This window comes from Hoplias malabaricus, chromosome 18 (assembly GCF_029633855.1).
Source record: "Hoplias malabaricus isolate fHopMal1 chromosome 18, fHopMal1.hap1, whole genome shotgun sequence".
In the NCBI taxonomy this organism is placed as follows: domain Eukaryota; kingdom Metazoa; phylum Chordata; class Actinopteri; order Characiformes; family Erythrinidae; genus Hoplias; species Hoplias malabaricus.
The window spans coordinates 9,517,651-9,540,502 of record NC_089817.1 but is presented as its reverse complement, the minus strand read 5'-3'; the positions used below and the strand labels follow the sequence as shown (position 1 = coordinate 9,540,502).

General features: G+C 37.3%; 1 protein-coding gene across 2 annotated transcripts in view; it reads left to right on the top strand.

The window, feature by feature from the left end:
• Nucleotides 1–22,852, top strand: part of tln1 (talin 1) — a 69,274-nt gene that overhangs the window by 19,706 nt on the left and 26,716 nt on the right. For both annotated transcript variants that reach the window (XM_066650378.1, XM_066650377.1), the window contains exons 2-26: nt 3,761–3,923; nt 4,950–5,047; nt 6,329–6,458; nt 6,572–6,724; nt 6,985–7,127; nt 7,306–7,433; nt 7,622–7,682; nt 8,204–8,308; nt 8,671–8,826; nt 9,972–10,073; nt 10,511–10,587; nt 10,845–11,025; nt 11,280–11,393; nt 11,548–11,656; nt 12,140–12,348; nt 13,214–13,312; nt 15,438–15,605; nt 15,789–16,083; nt 16,304–16,470; nt 16,704–16,832; nt 19,384–19,497; nt 20,117–20,230; nt 20,320–20,454; nt 20,727–20,855; nt 22,289–22,391. In XM_066650378.1, coding sequence (XP_066506475.1) covers nt 3,794–3,923; nt 4,950–5,047; nt 6,329–6,458; nt 6,572–6,724; nt 6,985–7,127; nt 7,306–7,433; nt 7,622–7,682; nt 8,204–8,308; nt 8,671–8,826; nt 9,972–10,073; nt 10,511–10,587; nt 10,845–11,025; nt 11,280–11,393; nt 11,548–11,656; nt 12,140–12,348; nt 13,214–13,312; nt 15,438–15,605; nt 15,789–16,083; nt 16,304–16,470; nt 16,704–16,832; nt 19,384–19,497; nt 20,117–20,230; nt 20,320–20,454; nt 20,727–20,855; nt 22,289–22,391 — 3,349 coding nt within the window. In that variant the 5' untranslated portion in view covers nt 3,761–3,793. The remainder of the gene's footprint in view (nt 1–3,760; nt 3,924–4,949; nt 5,048–6,328; nt 6,459–6,571; nt 6,725–6,984; nt 7,128–7,305; nt 7,434–7,621; nt 7,683–8,203; nt 8,309–8,670; nt 8,827–9,971; nt 10,074–10,510; nt 10,588–10,844; nt 11,026–11,279; nt 11,394–11,547; nt 11,657–12,139; nt 12,349–13,213; nt 13,313–15,437; nt 15,606–15,788; nt 16,084–16,303; nt 16,471–16,703; nt 16,833–19,383; nt 19,498–20,116; nt 20,231–20,319; nt 20,455–20,726; nt 20,856–22,288; nt 22,392–22,852) is intronic.

Sequence of the window (22,852 nt, the reverse complement as noted above, 5' to 3'; positions counted from 1 at the left end):
AGTTGATTGATTTTTTTTTTTTTTTTTTTTTTTTTTTTTTTTTTTCCCCAGAATTGATTTTGACCAGCATCTTTTATAGATTTTTTTTCTTCTATTTGTGTTAGGAAGGGCTAAAGTAAATTCCTGAATAGTATTGTTAAACTTACTTGCCGTGTTTAATTGTGCAACACAGTGATTATGCATTTGCATAAAAGACTTATGGATGTCCTGACATTTCACCCAGCAAAGGCAAACAAGCCAAAACTCTGTAATATAGCTCTATGAATGTGAAACCAACACCCCTCACCCGCCCAAAGTAAATAAAAAAATAAATAAAATAAAACACGGAGGAATAAAAGAGTTGCTTAGTGGAGGGCAAACAGACTTTCATTTCAGTCATTGTATTTTTGAAAAGCGGAGGCTTTTATAGGAAGGATAGCTGGGTTGTACATGGCCTTGGTTATTGTCCCAGAAACTAGATGCTTTCCGTCCTGTGACATTTATTTCACCATAAGCCAGGATGAGTACTTTAATTTTGTTGTGTTCTTAGTTGGTCATGTGTTTCACTTTGTTTTTATTCCGTTGTTTATTTTTATTCATCTTTATTTTAGGGGACTTGGCTTTCTTAAGTACATTCATACTTTGGACATGTTTAAATATCACTGATGTTTGTATCATATTTTTATGCTGGCATCCCTGTTCTCAGCAAGGCAAAAGTACCTTAAAACAATCTTTCTAATTTACACATTTTTGCAGCTTGGTAGGCATAGAGGCTGGTTGTCAAAGGAACTTCAGCAAAGGAATGTGCTCAAATGGGAGACCATTAAGAGGAGAACCTGCCATTAAAATGTCCAAATCAATAAAAGATGTGTTGGGCAGTCCCTTCTTTTTCTTTTTTTTTCAATGAATATGCAGTAACACACTTAATGCCTTTCTACTGCCCCTCTTTGTTGTAAGAACACACAGTTGATCACTCTGATGCTTTATAAATCTCAGGCTCAAATGGCTTAACAATCGCCTATTTCAGAACACACACACACACACACACACACACACTGCTGTTCTACTTCAGCCTGAACTGCTCTGAGATCTTCATTAATAAGGTTCTTTGTGTGCCCTCCCCACACACACATACACGCTCCCCATCTCCAGCTACCAATACCCTGGGAACAGAGACCTCTGTGGCTTTCACACCCATAAAGACTTTATTTTATTACTTTATTGAAGCAGTGTGCTTTTCAATTTACATAATTATTGCTTAACTTTTGATGATATTAATCCTGATACTAAATTTTATTTTGGGTGACATAATATTGGGTAACAATTTATTTTGGCCTGTTAAGTTTGTGACTTATTTAGCTAATGCATTTCATCACTAAATAGCTGTATTTGACTGACTTGAACCTAAATAAATACTATGTTATAAGTGGCTTTTTTGTCTGAGCTCCCCCTACCTGTTGCTGTATGTAATTCAAATTTACAGTACTCTTGTGAAAATAGGTCTCTCTCTTACACACACCCCTCTCTCATCTCACAGACAAATGCATTCACACACAAACCTTCTGAGCTGAGGAATATTTACATCGGTCACAAATGGCTCTCAGGGTTTCAAGTAATAAAAGCAACCGGTGCTTTAAATAATGGTTTATATGGTTTAAATAAAACCATATATCATTCATGATATACACAGGACGATGTTATTGCAGTCTTAAAATGTAACTTTGGTATTACTCTAGCTGTTTTAACCACACAGAAACCAACCGAAAAGCACTCATTACAAGAATCAAAGTCCAATACAAAAAAAAAGGGCTATTCTGGCTAAAGTTAGCAGCCACAAACCCTGGTTCACTGCCAAGTAACTCTCAAAAATCTTGTTATAACACTTCTGTAAACAAAACCTATCACTAATACTGCAACACTTCATTCATTCATTCATTCATTCATTCATTATCTGTAACCGCTTATCCAATTCAGGGTCGAGGTGGGTCCAGAGCCTACCTGGAATCATTGGGCGCAAGGTGGGATTATTGGCGCCAGTCCTTCACAGGGCAACACAGACACACACAGTCACTCACACCTACAGACACTTTGGAGTCACCAATCCACCTACCAACGTGTGTTTTTGGGCCATGGGAGGAAACCGGAGCACCCGGAGGAAACCCACGCGGACACGGGGAGAACACACCAACTCCTCACAGACAGTCACCCAGAGCGGGAATCGAACCCACAACCTCCAGGTCCCTGGAGCTGTGTGACTGCGACACTACCTGCTGCGCCACCGTGCCACGCAACACTTCATTTTTAGGTAAAAATACTACATATTGTTCACTTTAAAGTGAAATATTAATTATTTTAATCAAAAACACTTGCAAAATGCAGACCAATTCTACACAAATAAACAACATGAGATACAAATTAGTTTGTGGAAATTGATTCAATCTGTGAAATAAATACTTACAGAAAACTTAAAGTTCAGCCACATACAAACAATCATTTATTAAGTAAGTAAGATTTAATTTGGTAAACTTAAAACACTGAACATTTCAATTTAAAATGGTTGTTTTAAAATTTTCCTCACTTGTTGTCCAAGGTTCTGTTAAAATAAATAGTTTGATTAACACCCTAAAAACAAAACATTGTTGCACAAATGCTTAGAGAAACCATTACAAGAAGTTGGTATGGGGGCTGTGAGGTTTGCTCATTTCATTTTCAGAGTCAAAATGTTTCCCGTGTTCAGTATCTGCCTGTGGTCTTTCTCTATTTATAGACTGTTAAATGTGGAACCATGTTTGTCTCTTCACACAAATAAACGACAGCAATATAGAAATGGCTTTTGGTGTGATAAATTGGTCTTGTGGTGCCTCCTCTAGTCATCTGGTGTGTGTGTATGTGTATATGCATATTTTGGCTTTGCTGAAAGTTCATGGTTTGTACTCTAAAAATGACACGGTATGTCAGTTCCATTGTTGATCTAGCCAGGCGTGCTGCGGCTGTTTTTTCTCTTCTCTCCCTTTTTATGAGCATTATGGTTCTGTTTTTTTTGTTTTTCTATTTGCTATTTCCAGCACAATGTAAAATTAACTCTCTACAACAGTGATCACATTTTGTATTTGTCCCACAACCACATCTTGTAAAATACCATGGTCTTTTGAATAGGTTCAAATGCTCTTTGGATTGCTGGTCAATGGAAAAACTCCAGTAAGATCCGGACAGGCAACAGAGCCAAGTAGAGTAGGTACCATGCATTTGAAAAGCACCATAAGGGGCCTAGGGCAGCCCCTGAAAAACATTATTCACCATATTTTACCGTTGGCACAATGCAATTAAGCCTGCTATGAAAGCCCAGACTCATCCACCAGATTGCCAGATATAGAAGAATGTGTGTGGGTGTGTCCATCAAAGGACAGATCAGTATCATTTGTGACATAGAGGTTTTTCAGAGTTGTGCCTGATGAAACTGAGAGGTTATTCAAATTTAACATCAAGTTTGACAATATACAGATTCCTGATGTAGCAATATGGATCAACCAATATAGATCTATCAAATCATTTAGAGAATCCCTTTTTTACCTATTGGATTTCAATAAAAGCTTTTATTTTGAATTATTTCTATGCAAATGGCAATCATATACAGAATAGGTAAATTCTATGTTTGGACAAATGGCTTTATAGGACTGTGATGACAAAAAGCTAATTAAAACTCCTTGTTATTTAAGGGGTTTTGTGTGTATATGTTCAATTTGATATTTATGTAGAGGACTTTGTGATTTCTTTATTGCAGGTGTAGCAGTAACCTAGGCACAAAAGCGCAATCATGGTGGCGCTGTCGCTGAAGATCGGAGTGGGAAATGTTGTGAAAACAATGCAGTTTGAACCCTCCACCATGGTGTATGACGCCTGTCGCATCATCAGGGAGAGAGTTCCAGAAGCACAGCTTGGCCAGCGTGAGTTTTACTTAATATACCACACTTTTATAGTCATTAAAACATAAAACCTCTATAACAGAATCTGTTGAATTTACAAGATTTTATCCACTGAATTATAACAGTATGACTTCCCATGCTGGCACCCTGAGTGATCTTTGGTGTGCATATTGTGAAACATTGATTTCATTCCATCATTTATGAATACAGAGCATTGTTATTTCATCAAGGCACACCTTGGATTTTATAATACTTATGTGCTTATTTAATTTCATCAATCAAGTCATACAAACACTAGCCAGTTAAAGCAACAGTAACAGATAAGCCAGAGCTTTTTTATTTTTATTTTATTTAGTTCAACTTTTTCTACTTAGAGGGGACTTCTATGATTGTAGGGAAATTATATTCTCTCTGGTTTGTTTATGTTCAGCAGCTTTGCACCTTTTTAAGGTGGAATGGTATGTGTGAGGGGAAAAAATATACTAGTATACACATACTATTGATTGTATGTGTCTGAAGTTTAATGTTTTTGCTCACTGTTTGGATTACCAGAAAAACTCTCACGTTCAGTAATGCTCATAACCGTGTCCTGAATTTGAAGACATTTCCACCATAAGTAATCAGTAATACCAAAAAAAGTCAATTTAGTTTGTTGCTTTGTAGCATATTGCCTCAATCCGGGTGTGGCCGAGTCTCCAGTCTTAAATAATTGCTTCCTTCTGAACATACTCATACTTGTCCTAACCTGTGAGTAATTGTCCACATTGAAGGTCTGCTCTTAGCCTACATCAACACATAATATGGAATGCTCAGGATTTTATATAGCAGGCCATACCCAGTCCTGGCAAAGCAGTGTAATATGACATTATCTAACTCGAGTCATGATGCCAAGCAGAAGAGAAAGAAATGGTCATAAGTTTTTTGTTGCTTAAAATTAGTCTCATACATTGTTACAAAAGACCCTCTACACATTACAGATATAATATAGAATGCCTACCAACACTGATTCCAAAGCAAACTGAAGAAATTCTGTTCTCTCTTCTCAAGCCAATGATTATGGCCTGTTCCTGTCAGATGAGGACCCAAAGAAAGGAATTTGGCTGGAAGCAGGGAAAGCCCTGGACTACTACATGCTCAGAAATGGGGTAAGTAATTCAGTCAGTCAACAAGAACAAGAGATCACATATGCAGATTCTCTCTCTCACTCACACACACAAACACACACACACACACACACACACACACACACACACACCTTTCACAGCTTCACACAAGCTTTCACACAGACTTACAGGACCTACTGAGGCCTCATAAGCATTTTTGTTAAATAAGGTTTAAAGTTAGGTTTCGTGTATGAGCAAATCTGTCCTGTACATATTGTATTTTTACACCATGATACATGATACCTTGATGATACGTTACGTTTTCTAGTTGTATTTGTTTTTCTAGGCTGTAGTGGAAGACAGTTGTGCATGTTTTTACCTAACACCAAAGCATTAAGCAAGCACATCTGTTTCAAGCTTGTAAACCTCCAGTGCATATAATCAAGTCTTTACATGGTACATGAATAAATAAATCTTTCACGCAGATTTTTCCATGATAGCTTTTGTAGCTCTGATTTGTGTAATCTTTGGAAAGATATCTTTGTCATTTACTTAGAATATGATAAATTTTATGAAGATTAGCCTACATGACTTCGCAGCTACAGTTTACAAAGTTGACACGAATATTATTTAATATCTGATATATTTAAAAAAAATAGTGGTGTTCAGCTTCATTTATTGTAATGTTTCAGCTTCACTTACATGCTAAAAGTGGAATCACATATTACAGGACTGAATGGTACAGACTAATGGTGCTTTTCCACCGCATGGGTCCAGCTAAACATGGCTCTATGTCCCAGTTTTACTTGTTGCATGTTAGGCTGTCACTGGAAATTTTTGTCGACCATCAGCCCAAGGAGCATATAAACCTCTTCAAAACACCTCGAGGTACATTTATGAGCTGCAGTTGTGAGTCTGATTAAAAAGTAAACGCGAAAGCTGCTTTAACTTGAGGGATTGTACAAGCGAAAATTTTTTCTGGATTTGTGAGCTCTGAATTTCGTGGTAGACATGTCTCTCTGGCCAGTCAGCACTCTGCAGGGTTTACACATCACCATTTAGTACCTACTTAGCACGGTTAGAACCCAGAGCGAGCTGGGTTCCAGATTTAGCCAGTGGAATACAAAAGAGCTGTGTAGAGTCGTGTAAGTTTCATGCAGTGAAAACACGCCATAAGGGTAGCCTTGCGCGAAACCACAAATGACTGTACACCTTAACTCATTGTCTTCTTGGTTCCATAACCCATGAATAAAGCATCAGAACACTTACCAGTTGTATTAATAACACATGTCTGATCTTGTTATTGTTTCTTGTTGTGGGCAGGACACACTTGAGTACAAGAAGAAACAGAGACCTCTTAAGATTCGTATGTTGGATGGGACAGTGAAAACGGTCATGGTGGATGACTCCAAAATCGTCAGTGACATGCTCATGACCATTTGTGCAAGAATAGGTAAGCCAAGTGGCCATTTGGCAGAGATTTTTGGTTGAAACATTGTTTTAGCTTGTATTTGCAACAAATGTCTTATTCCGTGTTGATTAAAGAAAAACATTTTTGCACTTTAGGCATCACAAACTATGATGAATATTCGCTGGTGCGAGACGTGGGTGAAGAGAAGAAGGAGGAAACCACCGGAACATTGAAAAGAGACAAAACCCTTCTGAGGGATGACAAAAAGATGGAGAAACTCAAGCAGAAGCTCCATACTGATGATGAGTGTATGGTTATCACCAGACTATTTCTGACAAGCCCTATCCAGTCATCAGGATCAAATTCAAAACACTTGAGCTTTGTAGAGCTTGACTTTGTAAACGTTTTTATTTCTTTGTAGAGTAATCAGGTAAAACCCTGAATGGATAATTATTTCCTTATTTTTAGCATTTATGTTATGTTATGCTTGTATTTGTTCACATAACATGCATCAAACATAAATTTTGAAAGTTCCTACATGTGCAGTCTTTTGATGACTTGTGTACAGTGAACTGGTTGGACCATGGGAGGACGCTTCGTGAGCAGGGAGTGGAGGAGACAGAAATGCTGCTCCTCAGGAGAAAGTTCTTCTACTCTGACCAGAACGTGGACTCCCGAGACCCTGTTCAGCTCAACCTGCTCTATGTACAGGTATGGAAACTATCATTCGGGGAAGACTTGCATTACACGGCAGTGGTAATTTGACATAGTAACTGAAAAACTAGCTTAAGAATATTAAGCATTCTCTTTCTTGATGCTGGCTGTGCATTTTGAATGTAAAATATGACACTATGAGTGCTAATACACTTTCATGTTGTTATCTACGCAGGCTCGTGACGATATTTTGAATGGATCCCACCCTGTCTCTTTTGACAAGGCCTGTGAGTTTGCAGGTTATCAGTGCCAAATCCAGTTTGGTGACCACAATGAGTCTAAACACAAACCAGGATTCCTTGAGTGAGTCGTTTCTTTATTATTTGCAAAATTTCTGATATGCTGTTTCATTGGAATCATTCGTTGGAAGTTTTATGCTATATGTATGTTTCAGTTGGTGTGCCTATCCTTTTGTTTTGTTTAATGTTTTGTCTCATACTTGTGATTGTCTAAATCGAATATTAATTTCTTGGATTTCCTTTCGCCTTCAGTTTGAAGGAATTTCTGCCCAAGGAATACATCAAGAACAAAGGCGAGAAAAAGATCTTTCAGGTAAGGAGGCTGAGTGCAGCATGTTAATGCCTGTCTCTTGAGTGAGGTCATCTTGGGCATGTGAGCAGCAGCAGCTGCTGGGGTTTGACTGTAGTACTTTCTCTGTGATTCAGATAAAGAATTAAGCTCAGATTTAAAAATAAAAACATACGAGAGCCACCCATCCCCCAACTTCTCTCTCTCTCTCTCTCTCTCTCTCACCCCCACACACCCCCACACCCTTCGGGGGCTGTTCTAATAGCCTGTGTCAGAGACCCATCCATGAATGGATGAAAGTAATAATCGGTGGTGCAAAGCCTGAAGCAGAATATGCACTCTCCACTCAAGGAATGCATATGAGTTTAAACATACTACGACTCTTACTTGTGTAATATATCACTAAGTGTTATTTTTCATCCTGTTGTTTGGTCTGGTATGTTCTGAGTAAGCAAGGAAATTGGTGTTTGACTGAGGTTGTGTTTTATACTGAGTAGAAATTAAGTCTGTTGGATGTTTATCACAATATTCTTTCAACCCTTCAGGCACACAAAAACTATCAAAATATGACTGAGATTGAAGCCAAAGTCAGCTATGTCAAACTGGCCCGGTCTCTAAAAACCTATGGAGTGTCCTTCTTTTTGGTTAAGGTAAATTTATTATTTTTATATAATACATATATTTAATCAAATATTTAACTTAAGTACAAGGTCTCAAGCTCAAATTTCTTAAGGCCACTGGCCTGGTAGTCTAATTCCATTGGGGCTGGTTAAAAATAATGCAAGGAAAATACATGTTATTCTATGTATGGACACAATTCTGACTTTTAAAACCATACTTATGACTATTAGTAATAACAGTAATAATAATTATTAGAAATAGTAAATTGTTAATATGTGATGGCTCTTGTGAAGTTCTCACTGGGCTGAAAGTTTGGAAATTTGCTCTACATATTTGCAAATGACATAATGACTTGGTACAATACAGATGATATGTGTGTCCCATCCTGTAGGAGAAAATGAAAGGAAAAAACAAGCTGGTTCCTCGGCTGCTGGGCATCACCAAGGAGAGTGTGATGAGAGTGGACGAGAAGACCAAAGAAGTGATGCAGGAGTGGAGCCTTACCAACATCAAGCGATGGGCTGCTTCACCAAAGAGCTTCACCTTGGTAAGACGTGCCACATTTTGAAGCAACCGCTCACAAACTATAAAACACATTGATTTGATATTTCAATTTTTATCAAACATTTTTGATTATTGATATTTAGTCTTTGTTAATGCTGATGTGAGTAACTAACTTTCAATTTGAAAGTAAGTGTTACAGAGAAGGTTTGTCATAATATTCTGATATTGAGTGTTGATTCTGGAATTTGTGATGCATCTAATTTCATTATAGATTTGGACAATTGCACTGTGACCCAGAATTGGATAAGCCCTTACAAACAATAAATTAATAAATGACTTGCACAGTTAGTCAAACCTGATCTTTGATTGGAGAACAAAGAGAATACATTTTTTATTTTATTATTATTATTTTCATCTTAAATGTCAAGGGCATCATTCATATATTGGACATAGTTTATTTTGGAGCATTTAACTGTTTGAACCTTTATTTGCATTTGCATTACCAAGAGCTCCTACATAGTTTTCTTTAAAAATAGCAAAAACTTTATCCGGGTACATTTTTCCCTGTCCAAATGATGATAAACAAGTTTGGCTGATATTCAGGTCCCACTTCCTTAAGAATGTTTATCCCCAGTTCCCTTCACATCATACTGAAAAAAAGGTTAGAAGAGCATTTCAGTATTTATGTTTATTTTTAAATATCTGGGAAAACACTCAGGGAATACAAGTATTTCCTGGCAAAACAGTTGAGAGCTGAGAACTGGCTTCATGATGTGTACGTTGAAGTTAATAGTTACTGTATTATGGCTGCGGCCATTAAAATTCATCATCTGTTGATTATTATTTATGAGGATTACAACTGTTTATATGTTTTTATATTAAAATGTTTTATGTTTATGTATATTTTCTGTCAACGATTTAACTACTCTATCGTAAATCATCTTTTTTTTGTGCACTCCAAACTGCCAGCAATATATCTTGTAAATTTCTGCTAAATATCTGGATGTGAAGAGGGGGTGAAATTTGATAGTGGCATGATTAAATTTGCTTGTTTGTAATAATATATTTAAAACCCTCAGAATTTTTAAAAGACCTTGGTTCGGGATTAATTATCAAGGCACAAAATATATGTGTTAAATATTGTATTAAATTTTAGTGTTCAAGCCATAAACACTTTTTCTCCTTTAGGACTTTGGAGATTATCAGGATGGTTACTACTCTGTCCAGACCACTGAGGGTGAGCAGATTGCACAGCTCATTGCTGGGTACATCGATATCATCCTGAAAAAGGTAGTTTGTTTGTTTGTTTTTTACCTTGGCAAAGCTTGAAATTGATTTTATTGCTATATGAAAACATTTGCTTTTTAAAAAAGACCTGAGCTCTAAATGAATACTGTATGTGCTTGAAACACAGAAATTTGTTCTCTAATGAGTTTTTGCCTTTGTGAATTATAAAAAACAATGGTCATAGAGTTACTATCAGTATTATAATATTCTAATTACAAATATATAATATTATTTAGCTTCCTTGTTTGCATTTGTTATGGAATACTATTTGTGAAAGCACTACCAATGATTCACGGGAGAGAGTGGGATTCCACAACAAACCATGAGGCTTGACCTTTGAGTGAGGAATAGCTTGGCAACAAAGTGCTTCTTTGAGGCTCCTGTCACAAGTAACATAGCAAAACTCCATAACAAACTAGGAGTACCCTCTCTGTCCACAGAAAAAGAGCAAAGATCACTTTGGCTTAGAGGGCGATGAGGAATCAACCATGCTGGAAGACTCTGTTTCACCTAAAAAGTAAGCATGAAGGTCTATCCATGATTATGCATTTGTGTGCTGTGTTAGATTCATTTCACTTTTATTCAGTACCACAGAAATGTCACACTGTTGAATTGTAAGCTTTTACCAGGTGAGTATAGACCATACAGTGTACTGTGGAGTTTCAGAAATGAATTAATGTATATTGTGCAGGTAAAGAAGAATTAAAATGTACTGTTGTTTTATCACACCTGAAAGGTGCACGCAGTATACAGCTGATTCTTTGTTATTTGCAGATCGACAGTGGTGCAGCAGCAGTTCAACAAAGTGGGGAAAGTGGAAACTGGCTCAGTGGCCATGCCGGTTATCATGCGTTCTGGCGCAGGAGGTCCAGGGAGCTTCCAGATGGGTTCCATGCCCCAGGCCAAGCAGCAGATCACGAGTGGCCAGATGCACACAGGACACATGCCCCCACTGGTGAGTTCACTAAACTGATGGGGGAGCATATTCTTGAAGCTAAGTCAAATAATTTTGACTTGGCTTTACTGCTTATCAGTGATACTCATGTTAACTCTCACATTGTTAGATAAATTATTGGTTTATTGGGATAAATAACTGCAGCCAGAAGCTACACTGTTTTTGCATGACTGTTCATTGTACACGTTGTTATACATATTCATATGCCCCTATGTTACTGCTTTTGTATTTTTACTTTCTTTCTTCTATTACAGACCTCAGCCCAGCAGGCCCTGACAGGCACCATTAACTCCAGTATGAATGCAGTGCAGGCCGCCCAAGCCTCTCTGGATGAGTTTGATACTCTGCCTCCTTTGGGAACTGATGCGGTAAGACCAAGCACAGTTTCATTTTTATAGACTTAACACAAATGTATAGTGTCTCCTGATTCTTGATCTTAAATCAAGAATTTTATGGCTTTTATGTTATATGGCTTTTCAATTGGTGATAATTCTGCAATACTTTCTCCTGTTTATCTTCCAGGCTTCTCAAGCCTGGAGGAAGAACAAAATGGATGAGTCCAAGCATGAGATCCACTCTCAGGTGGACGCTATTACTGCAGGAACTGCATCTATGGTCAATCTAACTGCAGGTGAGTTTATACACTCCAATGTATGCTTATTACAGAACCAGAATATTGATAGTAATTCACTCAAGTTATTGGCAGCACAATCTCTATCTAATTCCTGTTTTCATCCATCCTTCCTTCACAACTGACAGTTAAATTTGAAATGGAATTTTAACAAATGAAACACTGACACATTCTTTGCACAAAAATTTGCTGGTGTTAAAGCTACACCTTTTTAAACTTACTCAATATATCTACTGTTTCTCATTTTTTTTTAATTGTCTTGGGCTATGGGTGTCTAATGTCACTTGATTTAGGTATTTGTATTTAAGGGTATTTGCATTATGCATTAAAAGGAAAAAATAACTGCCAGTAGAATAACAGTTTCTGTAGATAAAATCTGCAACAAGGTTTGTGTAACATGTCCCAAACATCAAATATATAACTTACATGCTTGCTGTTGCCATAAAAAACCCACACATTAATTTACCTTATCCTGTCTTGCAGGTGATCCAGCAGAGACAGACTACACTGCTGTGGGCTGTGCAGTGACTACCATTTCCTCTAACCTGACGGAGATGTCTAAGGGTGTAAAAATGCTGGCAGCTCTGATGGAGGATGAAGGTGGAAATGGCCAACAGCTCCTGGGTGCTGCCCGGAACTTGGCCTGTGCTGTGTCTGACATGCTGAAGACTGCTCAACCTGCCAGCACTGAGGTTACACACAAACTTAAGTACACAGTTGCAGTGCTCATTTAATATGTAACAAATGATGATAACCAGTGGGCTTCAAATGTGCGTAAATGGAAAATAAATGTTATATTTCCTCGCAAAATCTTTTTAGCTAAATTCAAATTGGGCATCTTTTACCTGTATGCATGAGCTTAGTGCAGTCGCCATCAGCCATATCTGGCAGTGACATTCAGGCTGTCTCAAAGGGTCCTACATAATGCATAGCGCAAGTGATAAAACTACAGCTCCTGCACTCAATGGTTCTATATATATATGTTTCTTGTGCATATATTTTGGGTATTTGAAGTGCCTATCAACCCAAACATTGAAATAAGAGAGACCATTCACAAAAAACTGATGGGTTAAGTCAGAAAAAATGGGATTCCATAAGCCTTTCAGCCCCCACCGCTACCAAAAGTAGACCAACTAGAATTATGTCACAGTTAAGGGCTGAGCATGGTAACTGCTCAGCTGTTGGCTGTACATACCATCACCAAGTGCTAATCACCCACAGAAAGAAGAGCTTTAGGGTGTGATAGGGTTGGCAGTGGCTCATTTATCAAGCAAAGGAACAGGAACTCGGATAGACTGGCCCTTCTCAACCAGGGCTGTTTAGATAGGGTGAAAATAGTGATGATTCACGGGAGATCTTTGTGGTATTTGGATCAAAGCATGTCTCAAATATTTCATTAAGACTTCAGGGAACTGTGTTACCTTGTGGAATAGGGTTACAATATGTCACCATTAATATATCAGCTTTGGTTGTTGTAATATTAATTGTTTACCTTGTAAATGTATATATTGGTTAATATAATGTAGAGATGAATTTGTATCTATGTGCTATCCATAGCCTCGTCAGAACCTTCTGCAGGCTGCAGGTAATGTTGGACAGGCCAGTGGTGAGTTGCTGCAGCAGATTGGAGAAAGTGACGCTGACCAGCAGTTCCAGGTGGGCTATTCATTCACATACATGCCAAAAAACATGACAAAATTATTATTGTAAAGAATGTAACCTAAATTTTCTTTGTCACCACCTGAAACAGTCCTTAGGCAGAGGATCATTCAGACACACAAGACGGATTCACCATTATAGTCAAATAATGGTAACAAAACGTCCTCCGTGAAAGTAATTCAATTTCGCCAGCCAATCTTACTAATTGTTCCATAATCATATTTCATAACATTAGGTGGTAAAGTCTCTTAATCTTAGTATGAATTAAATAATTAAAACAAAACTCCACTTAAAAATTTAGAACACTTGCTACCTTGATTTAAAGTGAAATGTTTTTTAGTTAGAATGTTTGGCAAACCCATGAAGTAAATTTTTTGGTGGAGTTGCACTCTTTAAGCCATGAGTATTCTTCTCTTGGTAACTGATGGGTCAGAATCTCTGGTGGCGGGTCTCTCTAATTGTATATATTCAAACAGCACACGACATAATACAGTAAAAAACTGTACATAACAAAAATCAGCAGTGCAGATTAATTTTCCACAGATTAGTCGTTCATTAGACCACAGGACAAAAGGGATGATTTCTTTCTTCTATGATATGTGAATCAACCTGATGCTGCCAGGGGGTGGAGTTTTGGCAGCTTACTGGTAGCTGTTGTATGAGTAGAGAAACAGCCCCTTGAGGCGTGCCTAATTCTGCTGTGAAGTACTCATGGAATGTGAATTGCCCACAGCCATTACAAATTACATAAGCACACTCGCACTTCGTGAGTTTCCCTCTTTTCTGGCAGTAAAGCGTGAGCCATTCATTTTCCTGCTGTTAAAAGAATAATTTACTTTCTAGCACCACAAATGAACGTCAACTGAAATTGCTATAAGAAGTCTTTTTGAAACTGCACCAATGGTTGCCTGTAACTGTAACTGAGTTTTTTGGGGTGGTTTTTCATGAGTTTACTTTTTGTTATATTTCTACACTGGTGTGTTTTGGGATAGTCTCTGCTTGGCAACTTCCTTGCATGAATTTTTGTCTCAGTGAGTCACCTCTGGAGCCTCATATAGTTGCCTAGCACCTTGGTTATTTTTGTAGGCTTGTAGAGTACATTTTTAGTTAAAGAAACACATCCATTTTTTTGGTGGTGTTTTGTTAAGACATTCTTTTCTCTTTTAAACTTGCCGCCATTAAAGAAGAATTGTTCTGTAGCTAAGATCATTTATCAGGCAGATAGTTTCATTGCATAAGGATAGCTCAACCAAATAAAGTAAGAATACTTTTTTGTCCTCTCTCATGTGGTTCTAGTGTCTTAACTTGGAAAAGAGGTTTCTACAAAAAGTCAGTAGCTGGAGGCTTTTCTTCTGTCAGTTGTAAACATAACCTAATGAAGTATCATTTCATGTGTTGTGGTAGCATTCCATCTCTCCCTATGGAAAGAATTCAAAACATACAAATAGCTGAAACGGCCTCTAGTTAGCATCACTGTTCATCATTTTGTGAGTTTTCTGGCACTTTTATGCTGCTTGAATGCTCTTATATATTTCTGTTGAAATTATAGAACTAATCTACTGAATTCAGCAACATATTTACTGCTCAAATACCTTTAATATTTAGTGCAGAAAAGTGTATTCCAGTTACTTTTGATATTTGAGTATCCGTAGGAGTTAATAATCACATTGTTAACTGCAAAATATAAGGGGAAAAAAATCAACCATACTCCAGCTTAAATGGGCAAAAATTTGACTTAAATTTAACATGATAACACTTGAATTAGGAAGCAGAAATATGTAAACATTGTAATATGTCATTGTATTAAATCGAATGTAGTATGTCTAGTTGGTATGAAACCAAGCCTGCAAGCTGTTTTTACTCATTCAGATATGTCATTCCAACAAACATGTGGATATCATATGCATCTCTCATATAAAAAATCTCTCTTATATATTTAAAAACATAAATTGCACATACATGTATATCCCTTATTTTGTGGTTGGTGAATTAATTTAAGACTTATAAATATCCCTTTTATAGTTGATAATCAAACACTGCAATCAGAATAAAAACACTCCCCCTAAAATATGCACATATGACACCACAGATTATAAATTTGTAGTTTGTGTGCACTCTGCAGGACATGCTGATGAAACTGGCTAAGGCAGTGGCTAATGCAGCGGCAGCTTTGGTGCTGAAAGCGAAGAATGTGGCTCAAAAGACAGAAGATTCAGCCCAACAGAACCGGGTCATTGCAGCTGCCACGCAATGCGCGCTCTCAACTTCCCAGCTGGTTGCCTGTACACGGGTGAGAACTAGATTGCTGACACCAGTGAGCTTTCTCATGCCTTAAGTAACCAGACAGCAGCCATTTCCTATTTGATGGTTCAGGTTTCTACAACTACGATTCATTTTGGCTTTTGCCAATTGGAGCTAATTCTGTTAGACAGACTTACTAAATAAGCCAGATGCTTGCGTGTGTGTACTCCAGGTGGTAGCTCCTACCATCAGCTCCCCGGTGTGTCAAGAGCAGCTGATTGAAGCAGGGAAACTGGTGGCCAAGTCTGTAGAAGGCTGTGTGGAAGCATCCCAAGGGGCCACCGGTGATGAGCAGTTACTGAAGCAAGTAGGAGCGGCAGCGACAGGCGTCACTCAGGCACTTAATGAGCTCCTTCAGCACATTAAACAATATGCTAGCGGAGGGCAGCCAATTGGTCGCCATGGTGAGGCAACTGACCGCATCCTGGATGTAACAGAGAACATCTTCAGCTCTATGGGTGATGCAGGTATGTGGAGAGGAATGGATATTGTTTCAGATTTTCAGATACTGTTTGTATGGTTTTTAATGTATATATTTTTAGAAATATTTCATTTAATTACATTTTGTTTTATATGAAATGATTTTAGATGTCACAGTTTCAAGGTTTTCTTTATTAAAAATCAAAATCATACTGGAGTTACTCTTATACGTCATTGGGCTGTAGTACTCAGACTAAACACTTCTAGGTGAGATGGTGCGGCAGGCTCGGATCCTGGCCCAGGCCACTTCGGACCTGGTTAATGCAATAAAGGCAGATGCTGAAGGCGAAACAGATCTGGAGAATTCACGGAAGCTGCTATCTGCTGCCAAACTTTTGGCTGATGCCACAGCCAGGATGGTGGAGGCTGCCAAGGTGAGTGACAAGTCTTATCTTGTTGAGTACAAGATACTAAGTGAAATGGTAGAACATTGACAATAACAGAATCATGTTTCAGCTGCAGAATATAAATCTCTTCATTTGAAGTGTTTCTTGTGAATTTAGAGATACGGGCTGTAAATGGACAGCATACCTGCATTGATGTTAATCTGTGTGTGTGAGAGATTTTTATAAATTTTTTTAAAATACATGTATATTTGCATGAGCAGGGTGCTGCTGCTAATCCAGACAGTGAGGAACAACAGCAGAAATTGCGAGAGGCAGCTGAAGGCCTGCGTATGGCAACCAATGCAGCAGCACAAAATGCCATCAAAAAGAGACTGGTCAACAAGTTGGAGGTGAGGAGAAAAAACACATACCATCCAAATTCCTCATGATTATTTGATTATTAATATTTAGTTTAGTCTTACTGGCTTTTCAAATTGCAAGTGACAAATTGCTCTCCGCTCCCTATTGTTTCAGCAGAGGTATTGTCCCATCTCATTCTCTTCCCTATGTGTATGTATGCAGTGTGTGTATATTGTTAAAAGGATTTGTTATTTTAACAGAGTTATGTATCCTCATGCATTTCCATTAGCTATTGTCTTAACAATGAAATCTTTTTCTCTTAAAACATTTCAGTATGAAATAGAAAATAGCTTGTATATGATCCAAAATGACAAGCAGGTTCTGCTGTTTAATGACCTAACACCTGAATTACTGACACATTTTCAGACTGCAGTAGTATTTGTTGCTTCAGGGTATAGTTTTTAGCTCTAACTGGCCAGAACATGTTAGGAGCTGGAAGGTTGTTGAGCATGTTTGACAAACCTAAGCTCATCATAAAATCAGGAAGAATGTTTCTTCAGCTTTGTTTTAACTTGTTTCGAATCAGAAATGAGAGAGAGGCACACATTTAAAAGATGGTTAAAAAAAATAATAATTAAAAATCTTTAAAAACACAGCCCTGCATAGAGTGGCTGGTTGTCAGTCTGGAATTGGAATTGCTAAATTCGCTGGGTGGATGTTTAAAGAGTTGAGCAAACATTCCACATTAGGAAATAGCAGTTTATTTTACCCAGATGCCTAGAGGGCAGTCTTATAGGGGTTTACTTATTAGTACACTAAAATCTAAAAACACACATTTTATTCATACATACATACATATATATATATATATATATATATATATATATATATATATATATATATATAATGAAGAAAGCAAAGTAAAGTCAGTATCTGGCAAGATTTAAAAGTGTAGATGGATGTGAGTTCACTCTTTTGTAAACAACAGGTTACCGTTGCCCTTTGTTAGTTACAGCTACGATTAATGTATTAACAAAATTAAATGATAATAAAAACTTATAATAAATAATTTATATACACACAGCGGGTGAAATGAGCATTGAACATGTCACCCATTTTTGAAGCAAATACATTTATGAAGTTGCTATTGAAATGAAAAAAGAGGTGCAAAAATAATTAGAAAGCAATCCTGCCAGTGCAAATTTATATCAGCTGGTTCAACTGATGGCCTATAAATAGGTGTCTCATTACCAAGGTGCCACACAAGAAACATCTTATGATGGGTAAAACCAGTGAACTCTCTCAAGACTTTTGCAACCTTATTGTTGCAAAACATGCTAATGGCATTGATTACAGAAGAATTTCTTAACTACTGAAGGTTCCAGTGAGCACTTTTGGGGCCATAATTCAGAAGTGGAAAAATATAAGTTCACCATAAACCAGTCACGACCAGGTGCTCCCTGCAAGATTTCAGAAGATTTTCAGATTTCAGAGTGAGAAGAATTATCAGGAGAGAGGATCACTTGTGGAGAGCTACAGAAAGACCTGAAATCAGCAGGTACAATTTTTTTTCGCAGAAAACAAAAAGTAATACACTCAGCCACCAAGGCCTGTATGCATGCTCACCATGGAATACTCCATTGCTGAAGAAAAAGCATATCAAATTGCATTTAAAATTTGCTAATCAACGTTTAAACCAGCCTGTGAAATACTGGGAGAATATAGTCTGGTCAGATGAGACCAAAAACTTTTTGGATGCCATTATACACAGCATGTTTGGAGGTCAAAAGACACATGATAACGCCCCAAAAACACCATACCAGCAGTGACGTTTGGAGGTGGGAACATCATGGTGTGGGGCTGTTTTTCAACATACGTCACTGGTACGTTTCATATAATTGACCCAAGGATGAACGGACATTCTTGATAAAAATCAGCTGCCATCTATCAGGATGAGGGTGAATATTTTAGCAAGACAATGATTCCAAACACAGCCAGGGAAGCTCTTAGTTGGTTTCAGAGAAAGAAAATAAAGCTGCTAGAATGGCCCAGAAAATCACCTGAACTGAATCCATTTGAAAATCTATGGAAGGAACTAAAACTCCTTTCTACAGTTGATAGAAGGAGCCCACGGAACATTCAGGATTTGAAGAGTGTTTGTGGAAGAATGGGCCAAAGTGTGTCTTGAAGCTGTCATTACCAAGGCTTTTGTACAAAGTATTTAATGCGTTTCATGCAAGCGTGTTCAATATATATATACTTTAGTAATATATTTACTTAGGAAATACCTGACTTGTTCAATACTTATTTCACACACTGTATGTATAATGGTAATTATATAAAATAATTTGGTTGGGGGGGTACAATAAACTATATGAAAATAAAAGTATAATCTCATAAGCTTTAGTGTTATTTTGAACTGTACATTTGCACTATATGTTGTTGGTCAAGTGTTCTTGAATATAATATGTTGTACTTGTTTCATGTTCTGTTGTTTCTCTTGTTGCAGTTTTTGGTGAGAGAATCAAGTAGCACTGAAGGTTCTCATATTTCCTGTAGAAATTCATACTTAAGCAAGCTGTCTGTTTCTGTTTCCTGCAGAATGCTGCAAAGCAGGCTGCTGCAGCTGCCACTCAGACCATAGCTGCAGCCCAGCATGCTGCCTCATCCAATAAAAACCCAGCAGCCCAGCAACAGCTTGTTCAGAGCTGCAAGGTAGGTTGCATTTTAACCGTCATTTCTGAGTTCTATAAGGTCATGGTGAGGACAACCCACCAGACAGTTATTACTCAGTTCTCATACACCACAAATATGGTAAACATGCAGTTATCATGCAGAGTGCAAAGTAACATGCAGAGTGTTGTCTAATCTTGTTGTGTAGTATCTCTTGCTAACTTTATTCTAGATTTGGGATGAACTATTTATGGATTTAATATAATGCTTAGTGATCTATCACCTTTTTAATAATTCCGCTTGCCAATAAAAAAAAAATAACATGAATGTCTTATTACATACTACATAGATGTGCCAGTACAGCATATATTAACATATTTGTGATTAAAAACAGTAAACATTATTCAGATTATAGTTAATCGTATTGTTAATATCAAAACACAATTTTAAAGTTCAATTTAGGCTTAAGAATAACTGTACACAACTGTCTTTTCAGTGTTGTTTATAGAACTTAACAATAACAAAATTTGTTATTTATTAATAATATCATAACATGATTATTTATTTATTTTTTACTACATGTTGTGCTCCACTTAAACAGTGACTAACATGTCACAGAATATTTCTATGTTGTTCTTCTAACTCACTATTTGATTGACAGGTTGTGGCAGATCAGATTCCTCAGCTGGTCCAAGGGGTGAGAGGCAGCCAGGCCCAACCTGACAGTCCCAGCGCCCAGCTTGCTCTCATTGGAGCTAGTCAGAACTTCCTGCAGGTGCCTAGGCAACTCGCATCTTTCATTTGCAGTACTTTTAATACGCATAAGAAAGAGGTTAACGTTTTATCTGATTTTGTCCATGTCAGCCTGGAGCTAAAATGGTTACTGCTGCCAAAGCAACAGTGCCCACCATCAGCGATCAGGCCTCTGCCATGCAGCTGAGCCAGTGTGCCAAGAACCTTGCCAGTACTTTGGCTGATCTTCGCACTGCTGCTCAGAAGGTAATATGGAGTATTATAATATTCTATCTTGAATGGATGTTTCTTTTACATTTAATTGTGATTTCAATTAATATTTATTCACTCTTTTCAATTTTTATATCATTAGGAGCATTTCAAATGTTCTCCCTATCTGCACATTAGTTGACAGATGGGTGATCTGATGATATGTCTCCAGTGCCTGTGGCTTATTGTGGGTGTTATTAAAACTTCTGGAAGCTAATAGAAATTTGACTCTCAGTCTCTTACTATCTTGTCTTACCTCTATTGTTCAGGCTCAGGAGGCTTGTGGTCCTCTGGAGATTGAAAATGCTCTGACTGTGGTGCGAGGCTTGGAGAGAGACATACAAGAGGCTAAAGCCTCAGCAGCTGAAGGAAAACTCAAACCTCTACCTGGGGAATCAGTGAGTGTACTTTGCACTAGCAGTTTAATGGCAAACTCTCAGTGTATCCTGGTACCTCTAGCAATGAATGAGTTCTGCCCCTTTTTAATGGTCCCGCATTGCTACCAAAGGCACATCTTGTATTATCTTAAAACCTCCAAACCTGCTGAAACTTCATCTGAATAGTCTCTGACATTATCAGTGTCACAAACTTACTATGGAAACTGCAGAGCAGAAACAAATTAGTAGGGAAACAAGTTATTTTAATATTTTGGCTCACTGCTATATAACACAATAAATATAAACTTTAGATAATCAAAAAGTTGTGTTTTCTTAAAGTTTATATTTACTGTGTAAATTATATGTATTTACATATAGCAATCAGCCAAAACTATAAAATGACCTCTTAGGTTCTACACTTAACAGCTCATCGTACCATATTGATGCACTTTGTAGTTCTACAGTGGGGGGTGTTTAATAATTCCATCACCACTGCTTTGTCTGATTCACTCATATGAGTGCCAAACAAATTATTCAGCATTGGAGGACAATCAATATATTTTTCTGTGCTCATGCTATCAATTCAAAGCAATCATTCTAAAAACATTGTATAAACTTGTGTTATAAACACGCGCACACACACACAAACTCCCACACTTTGTCACGCACTTCCTGTCACATGGGTAACCACTTCACACACTGCTGTTTTCATTTGTGTATGTTTAACAGCCTGAGGATTTCCTCTCAGTTGGTTCCCACAATTTGTTTAGTGTGACTGCTGTTTCGTTTTGTACTAAACTACAGTTTTTGTTAATTAATGATCTGTTCTAATCAAATTTTTTGCAGCTAGTCATATGTACTTAAAACATTAGCAGAATTGCATCTTTTTGACATATGGCTTGAAATTTCATTCTGATCATCAGAGCATATGTCAAATAATGTAATTCCTATTAAAGACTTGGTCTGCCTCATCCCAAACAGTATGTGGGATTGAAATGTGCTGAGACACACACATTGAATACTCTCATACTCCTTCAACTGATTTTTGTTTGTACAAAAATAACAGCTTATTCACATATTCACACTTATTCACATCTGTTATATCTGCTGTCTGCAGTGTGCTTGGTTTTTAATGTTCTTTTAAAGGCATCATAAATTAAGTTTGGTGCTTGGGACTTTTTTCCCTGCTTTACCTTATATGGTAGCAGTTAGTGCACCTCTTTTTTTTGTTTGCATGACAGTCATTTTTTTATGATGTTGCTGTACAATACGCACCATCAGCTGTTAATGTATAAGTTTTCCATTAAGCTTATGACAGATTATTAAAATGAGTATGTCAAATTTATAATTTTACAGCCCGTCATAATGCAATTTATATCTGAACTGCATCTTTTAAATAGAAATTTTGACAGGCTGTGAAAGTATATTTTTGTTTGTGTGTGTGCACATTTTAGCTGGAGAAGTGTTCTCAGGAACTGGGCACCAACACCAAGGCAGTGAGTTCTGCTATTGCCCAACTGCTAAGTGAAGCTACACAGGGCAATGAGAACTACACAGGTAAAGCTGCAGCTAAACATTCTCTGACTCTGTTCATCATCTGTGTATTTTAGCATGACGAATGGTATAAGAATTTACAGGAGTCTAACAGCACCACCTACCAGTAGTGATTTAGCATTTTGCTTCTTGCAACAAATGGTGCAAATAATAATGTTGTAAGCTTGAAAAAACCTATATATATTAAAAGTTTTACTCCTTATTTAAATTAATCTAAATTACCGCAGATTTTAATAATTAGATTTAATCAGTTAAATGTTTTTAATTGATCACTAGACTTATTTTTTAATGTAATGCAAACACTTTTTTGTGCCTAAAAGCACATTTTAAGTGTCTGAAATATAAAAGAAAAATATTTTGGTATGACTATAAGTGCACCTCACTGCTAAAATTAATTTATATTCACTTCGAAATGAAGATCACCAAAATAAAAACTTCCTTGATTTCATTTTTAAGAAGAATAA